The sequence below is a fragment of the Penaeus monodon genome, chromosome 7 (genome assembly GCF_015228065.2).
Source record: "Penaeus monodon isolate SGIC_2016 chromosome 7, NSTDA_Pmon_1, whole genome shotgun sequence".
NCBI lineage: Eukaryota > Metazoa > Arthropoda > Malacostraca > Decapoda > Penaeidae > Penaeus > Penaeus monodon.
Genome location: NC_051392.1, coordinates 42,060,044 through 42,067,705, shown reverse-complemented (window position 1 = coordinate 42,067,705; position 7,662 = coordinate 42,060,044). Strand labels below are relative to the sequence as shown.

The window sequence follows — 7,662 nt, the reverse complement described above, 5'->3', positions numbered from 1 at the left end:
AATGACATGAGCAGATCTTGCCTCAATAAAATACCTTGGGGGGTTTTCATGATGAGAGTTCTCAAAACCTAAGAAAAAGGGTGTGGGGGCGGCAAGCCACTAGGACACTTGTTGGGAAAACCATGGTATCAATGTCAAAATTGCAAGACTCTTTTTCTTTCATACATACGGTCGTCATGATTATCATGCATTGACCAGTGTTTTACAAGGAATCAAGTTGACTATTTTTGAAAAATATCAAAATGAACCCGAGGATCATTCTTGGGGCCCCTAGAACAACAAGAATTTTGGAATATGAGAACCCAACTAAACTTCCCCTGTTTACGAAAGAATATTTTATATAAATACCAATTTGGGTCAAATCAATTAGAAACCTTCCATTGACAGAAATTCCAAAGACAACAAAAAACAGAACAGAGGACTACCCTTTGCATGACAACACCGATTCTTATAAATCCGGGGTACAAGAACATGTAAAAATTAGCTCAGCTGAAAATACCCAAACAAGACCCTACTGGAGTTCTATACCCCCGTGGAAAATGTCGGACCTAAATAAATTTCATGGGCCCCCCAAAAAAACGTGTCCCCCCCGCTATACTTAAGCAGTATGCATTTCAATTTAAAAAGAGCATCTTGAAACCTTCCAAAGCATATGAATGTAACTGCGGGTCCTTGCAGTCTGGGAGTAGACGGTGGCTTTTTTGTATATAAAAAAATATCTTGAAGCACCCGGGTTTTAGGGGGTTTTGATGGGCACACACGCAAAGAGTTTGGCAGGAATACCCTGGCCACCGTTTCTTTTGAATCAAGGTTCGGGGGAAAATCTGTGATTCCAGAGTGCCTCCAGGCTCTGAAAACCTAGCAAAGGTGAGTTAATACGCAAATGACATCCGGATAAACTGTATGTGCAAAAAACGAGGCTATGATATACTTTTGGGGTGGATTTCCCTCGCATGTTGGAATTTCCCCGGGATGATCTGCTGATCGCCTGGCAAAGTACATGTGACAAGCAAATGTGGATATGTCTTGGGGGTACCTATTTCCCGGGTTTTTTACAATTTAAAACTTCCTTTAAAGGGAGTTTTACTGAGTTAATTTAAATTTTCAACGCCCTGAAAACTGTACATAAAAACATTTGACCGGTTTTGGCAAATTCATTCACCTATGTTTTTAAAAAAACAAAAAAGACAGGTGATATTTTGACCGCAAGAACAGGCTTTGGGTATAGTTGTATTGGCAGTCGTACGTTTGTAATTCGAAGAAACTAAGTTAAACTGTGTAATGAAGAATATAAAACGAACGCTTGTACATTATATCTCAAGGCCTGTGTTACAGCCTTTTAGGCCCCCTAGCTTGAGGTATGGAGAACTATGTACCTTTTCATATCCTCTGATGTCTTAGAAAAATACTTATATTTACCAAAATTTGGAATGTACACCCCTGACGCATATAAAATGAGCAATGCCTTTCCACGCCCCACTGTAGCCGGCGTGGCGATGAGAATAAACGCTGTAATTTTCCCTTCTGAAATTGAAAAGTACTTACATAATAATGTTTGCCAAAAATTGAAATGAAATACTTTTATAGTTATAAATGCATAAAATTCCCACAGCTCCCCCACCCTTGCAGTTAGCCAGGGGGGTAAAAAAGGACTAAACTAAACAAACGTTTTTTTGGGGGAAACGGTGTTTCGACTATTGAAAATCCCAACTGTCTTTTAAATCGCTCTCAAAGCTTTGTCGAACGGGAAAGTTCAGCAAATACTATATTTCTTATTAAAAAATCCCCAAGATTTATCTTCAAAATCGCATTTTTTTTTTATCAAATCTTAATATGTTTAAAAAGCGCGTTTATTTTTCTTTTTAAAGGGTGGTATATGTAAAAATTTTTCAGAAAATTACAAATTAAAAAACAACCATATTAATGTTAAGATATAACGTATTTTCTGACCAAAGGCCAGAATTGCATTTATTACTTTCATTTTGTAATTTAAACTTTCATCAAAACAAAGTTTCGATATATCCACTTTAAAATCAAAACAATCGTTAGATAGAGACTTAACGAAATTATGATCTTGTGTTACAGATGGAATTTAAAATGAAAAAAAAAATTTAAAAAAAAAAAATTTTTTAGAAATTGGACGCGCATGCTTAAGTATGTAGACTTTGAAAATAAATGACCCCAAACACACACACACACACGCAAATATATATAAAATTATATATATATATATATATTATATATATAATATATTATATATATATATTATATTTATAATATATTATATATATATTATTATTTATATATATATATATATATAATATATATATATATATATTATACCCACAGTATGGTGTGTTGTTTTTAAATTTGTAATATCCGTAAATTTTTGACTTTTAAAGAAGAATATAATCAGCACATTTAATAAATTTTAAGATTAGATGAAATAAGAAATTGCGAGTCTAAAGATAAATCTTTTGGTGATTTTTTAATAATGAAAATTTGTATTTGCTGAAATTTCCCCTTCGATCAAAAAGGTTTGAGAGCGACTGTGAATATGACAGTTGGCATTCTCAAAAGTCAGCTTGAAAACCCTTTTTCCCCGAAAAAACGTACTCAAAATAGGCCGTACATCGTAATTTAGCCCCCCCTTGGGGGTCCAAATGTGGCGCGCGGGGCGCAGCAGGCATACCAACCACTCCCCGCAGAAGCCCCATGAAAAGGGGGTTGCCGACAGTTTAAAAGATATGGGTTGGCACCCGCGTTTTTTAAAACTACGCCGTCAGTCTCCTCAATCCCCCCCCAAACCCCCCCACAGCAAAAAGCAAGGGGGGGGGAAAACTTTACGAAAAGTTGCCACCAAATCCCGTGTGCATTCAAGTTGTAATTAGGCAAGTTTCAATTAAAAAGAACTTCTAATAATTGCTGTTTTCCTATTTTTTTGTGTACACGTTACTGTGTTTTTGTTTTATGTTCACGTGTGTATATGTATTACAATGTGTGTATAAAAAAATTATTGTTATATATGAGTGTATGTGATGTATGTGTTTATGTATTTGTATATAGATGTATATTTACATATAAATCACAAATCATGAGTAATATAACAGGATATATATGTATATTACTTATGTAGCATATAACAATATACATCCACACCACACTTATGTGTGCTTTTGGGGTGTTGTTTGTTGTGTGTTGTGTGCGCGGGTGTGTTGTGTGTGTGTGTGTTTGGTGTGTGTGTGTGTGGTGCATGTTCTGTTTGCGGTATATGCGTGTGTAATATTTGCTTTTTCAAAAGAATAATTGGTTGTTTTGTGTGAATTTTTTATTTTCCAAAAAAATTCTTAAAAAAAAAAAACAAAAAAATTTTTATATGATTATTTACAAAAAATCTTCCCTCGAACGACTAAGGGTATTATTTAGCTGTGTTTAAAAAAAGGCCGTAAAGTATAAGGGTTTGTGCGAACGTGAAAGCCCCCGGGAAAAATCCCTATTTTAGGGAAATGGAGGTGACCGTGAAGGGGGAAGTGGTTGTTTTTCCAGAGCGTGAAAAGAACTTTTCCCCTTTTCGCCCCGCCGTCCCTGGGTTCTTCAAGCTCGGTGTCCGATAAACTGCCGACAAGTGTCTCGGAAATGTCAGGGTTGAAATCGCCAGAGTTGCTATCGATGTTTAAGTTGATGTTACGTCGCCTTCGGCCGGTGCAGGGGGTAGCGGCGGCACCTGGTAGGAAAAAGCGGGAGTTAAAAACAGTTAAAACGATAAGCCACTAAGGGTGGCCTCCATGGACATTTACTCGACATTCAAAAAGTTCAGAACTCCAAAAGAATACTAGTTGAAAAATGCTTACTATTGACGCAGGTGTAGTGAGCCACGTGGTGATGGTGCTCATCTGTGTAAAGGTAGTTTGTCTGATAGTTAGCAATTAATCTTGCCTCATTCCCTGAAAGTAGAAGAAAACCGTGCTGCTTTTCATCTTTAGGAAGTCAGAATTTTAGTTAGATAATTTATCTATCTAATATAGAATCGTGCTTTGTACCTTTGTTTATCAATTTGTCGCTAGAAAATCATACGTTTATGAAAAAGCTGTCTTGTTCTTTGATGTCTTTTATTCGCTTTGCCGTTTTGAAGCAGAAAAGAAAACTCTGGTGACAGGATGGTGTGTATATATATATATTCAGTAACTTTTCGAGCAGCAATGTTGGGAAGACTCCAAACTGGAAAGACATCTGAAGCTGACAAAAAATATTTCTTATTCGTTCACTGTGAGACCTACCTGTGTCGGCAACATCTTCAGCCTGGACTCCACACACCGCTAACAGACCAACCAAAACAGCTACAAGTTTCTGTTGGGAAAAAGATAAGTATATGGTATAGATTTGCATTGTGTACCATGAACTTCATCACTTTCTTTCCTTGCATCATTAGTCACACTGTCAAGTAAAACGAAACGGGTGGTTCCCAGGAGTAAGACCAGCACTAACCATGACTGCGGAAGAAGTAACCACTGTAGAAGCAAGGTACTGCACCCTTATATACGCAATGCAGCCAGGGTGGAGCGCCTAGGCCTATGAGGAAAATTTGCCAGTTTAGGCCCGGGAGCAGCGATAAATGTAGAAAGAGAAGGAACACAACGACGAAAATTCACAAACTCAAAGATGTGGGAAAGATATGGAGTGCAGTTAGCCTCCTTTGAGGTCACGACTCCTGATGTGGTCAGGAACTTTGTGAGTAAGTTATGTGTGTCTATGTAACTGAAACTATTTAATATGTATCGTATAGGAAAGTAAAGCAAGTAGGTGGCCAGATAAAAAAGGATCAATCATTGCGATTAGATGTATTCCTTGATCAATGATTGCACCAGTTTGATTTCCATTAAACAGAGAGGAAGAAAAAAAGGAAGGTAATCTATTAGAAGAAACCGAAAACGCGCAATGGTTCTGCCAGCTTTGCACGAATTCATACTAATGTGAATCGGTGATCTGGACTGCGGCTTTCAGTATATAAGATGACAGCTGTGTATGAGAATGAAGCTTACGGCGGACCTCCATTTGTAAGTCACCCGGCAAAGGCGCCATCTCTTCGAGGCTTCCACGAATTATGAGCTCTGGGCGGAGATGGCAGCCATAACGTCCTGGAAATTCACAAAACGCAGTCATATATTACTGTGCTATCTAAAGCGTAAGCTGGCCATTTCTATAGAAATGTGGAGAAATGCAAATATCGAGAATCATTTTTTTTTCTGATGTCAACAAAGTCCCCTGCCATTTGCCTATCCGACTCATAGGCGATGCTGAATTCTATATAACAAGCTTCTTTGTTAATTTCGGAACCAAATAAAGTATTAATGCGTATGGTATGTATGGGTGGCATTAGTAACCAAAATATGTCAGTAATATTTGCACATACGCACACACACACACACACACACACACACACACACACACACACACACACACACACACACACACACACAAAACACACACACACATAAACACACACACACACATACATACACACACAAATACCACAAACACAAACGCACACACACGCGCGCACACACACACACGCACACACACACACACACACACACGCACACACACACGCACGCACGCACGCACGCACGCACACGTGCACACACACATATACACATATGTTTTTTGTCGCACAAACAAAACAATATAAGCTTTGTCATACATGAGTGGTATCAGTAACCAAAATATGTCAGTAATATCTGCACACATACGCACACACACACAAATACCACTAATACACAATTAATTATCTGATTTTTGTCAACCCGCAAGAGTTACTAGAAGTTCTATAACGTTCAAATCAGTGATGTAATTCGATCGGTTACACCTCTTTTTCTCGCTGCTTCACAATGCTATTTGTTGGCTCTGTAATGGATAATGTAACTTCTCTGACTCTTGGAAAGTTTAAGAGTTCAGCTAATATGCTTTTACAACGTAAATAGCAGGTGATTTGATATCTTCTTACTTTCTTGGTTGTGTTTCCACCTGCACTTACACCCTTGATGGTATAATTCTCTATTTTGTTAGTGTGGCTCTCTATGTCTTACCATAATAGTGATATTAATGATATATGTACATACATAAAGAAACACACACACACACACACACATGTATATTTATACTCATACACATACATACACACGTAAATAGATATAAAGAAGCATACATATATACACACATATGTATAGAATATATATATATATATATATATATATATATATATATATACATATACATACACACACATATATATGTGTGTGTATGTGTATGTGTGTATATGCATGAATATATATACACATATATGTGTGTAAAATTATATGTGTATTTATATATGAATTTATACTCCTGTGTGTATATATAATATATATGTGTGTTTGTGTGTGTGTGCGTGTACGTGTTTCGTGTGTGCGTGTATATGTATGTTTATGTGTAATACTTCTATGAATAGAATGGTAAATTAAAGCGCATTTAAATGGTGAAATTTATTTTGAGGGCCAACTTTTTGCACACAGTCGAACACATTTATATATGCATACACTTAATACTAAAAATTAATGTCTCGCTGTAGTAGACGACTAGCCAGGATAGTTATTTAGCTGTTTAACAAAGGTCGTACAGCATGGAGGCGTTGGTGCAGTACAGGGACACAGACACGGTGATATCCCTGTTGTACGAAGTGGAGGTGATCATGAGGGTCGAAGTGGTTGTCTTCCAAACCGTGAAGAACTTCCCCTTGTCGTTGCTTTCTTCGGGTTCTTCAAGCTCGGTGTTCAGTGAGCTGCCAACGAGTGTCTCGAAGGCGCCAGGGTTGTAACTCTTACTGATGTCTAGCTTGATGCTACGACGTCGCCTTCGGCCAGTGCAGGCGGTACCGGCGACAGCTAGTGGGAAAAAGCAGTTAGTCTTCATAAGCCTTGTTAGTCCAAACTTCGGCCATCAGTACACGTTGCAGTGGGTTCGTCTCACTCTGTTAAAACTATACGCCACTAAGCTCCCCATGGACATTTACTCGATTTTCCAAAAATTCAGAACTCCAAAAGAACCACAATTTGAAATGTACCTTTGGCACAAGTGTAGTGAACCATAACGGTGACAGTACTCATATGTGTTAGAGTTGTTATGTCAAAGTGGGCTAAGAGTCTCGTCTGAGCCTCTGTGAAAGAAAAAAAAAATATATATATATATACATTATGTCCAATAGCTTGGAATATAAAGTTAAATAAGTCAGTACAGTATCTAAATAACATTACTTTTGTTTAACAATATTTCTGTATGAAAACCAAGGTAAAAATAATACGACTGATTCATAATGGTATCGATGTTTCATATGCCACCTTGCGAAGCATTCGCAGCCAGGACAAGAGACGAACAAGAGGGCAACAGCAAACTTCTGTTGGATAAAAGCAAGGGTATGGGATTGTGAAGTTATATTCCCATTCGTTGAGAAAACCCCAAGTCCTTGTTTTTAAACATCTGGTATTAAAACATGATAGACATAGTTTTGCTTGATGCACACCATACTTCTCAGAATACATTTAATCCCAACATTTTGGCTCCATGATTGCTTCCAGCTAGCGAAATAACAGGAATAACGGTTACACAAAAAAGGGTTTTGGAACTCAAGTA

General features: G+C 37.5%; 2 protein-coding genes across 2 annotated transcripts; both read right to left on the bottom strand.

The window, feature by feature from the left end:
- Positions 1-255: 255 nt before the first annotated feature.
- Positions 256-4,503, bottom strand: LOC119575661. Its single transcript, XM_037923290.1, has 6 exons — positions 4,486-4,503; positions 4,278-4,347; positions 3,852-3,944; positions 3,576-3,724; positions 730-858; positions 256-270 (listed from the first exon to the last, which is right to left on the bottom strand). Exons 1-6 carry the CDS (start codon positions 4,486-4,488, stop codon positions 256-258), a joined length of 459 nt encoding a protein of 152 aa, XP_037779218.1. The 5' UTR covers positions 4,489-4,503.
- A 2,003-nt stretch (positions 4,504-6,506) lies between these two features.
- Positions 6,507-7,394, bottom strand: LOC119575351. Its single transcript, XM_037922905.1, has 3 exons — positions 7,371-7,394; positions 7,097-7,189; positions 6,507-6,917 (listed from the first exon to the last, which is right to left on the bottom strand). The coding sequence occupies exons 2-3, from the start codon at positions 7,137-7,139 to the stop codon at positions 6,637-6,639; spliced, it is 324 nt and encodes a 107-aa protein (XP_037778833.1). The 5' UTR covers positions 7,140-7,189; positions 7,371-7,394; the 3' UTR covers positions 6,507-6,636.
- Positions 7,395-7,662: the final 268 nt, after the last annotated feature.

Excerpts from the sequence above, each read along its gene's own strand:
- LOC119575661 (XM_037923290.1), bottom strand. Across the intron at positions 3,945-4,277 it reads TGAAGATGTTGCCGACACAG|GGAATGAGGCAAGATTAATT; the intron begins GTAGGTCTCACA and ends TTCTACTTTCAG. Across the intron at positions 3,725-3,851 it reads TCACTACACCTGCGTCAATA|GTGCCGCCGCTACCCCCTGC; the intron begins GTAAGCATTTTT and ends TTTTCCTACCAG.
- LOC119575351 (XM_037922905.1), bottom strand. The coding sequence starts at position 7,139 with ATGAGTACTGTCACCGTTATGGTTCACTACACTTGTGCCAAAG. Across the intron at positions 6,918-7,096 it reads TCACTACACTTGTGCCAAAG|CTGTCGCCGGTACCGCCTGC; the intron begins GTACATTTCAAA and ends TTTTCCCACTAG.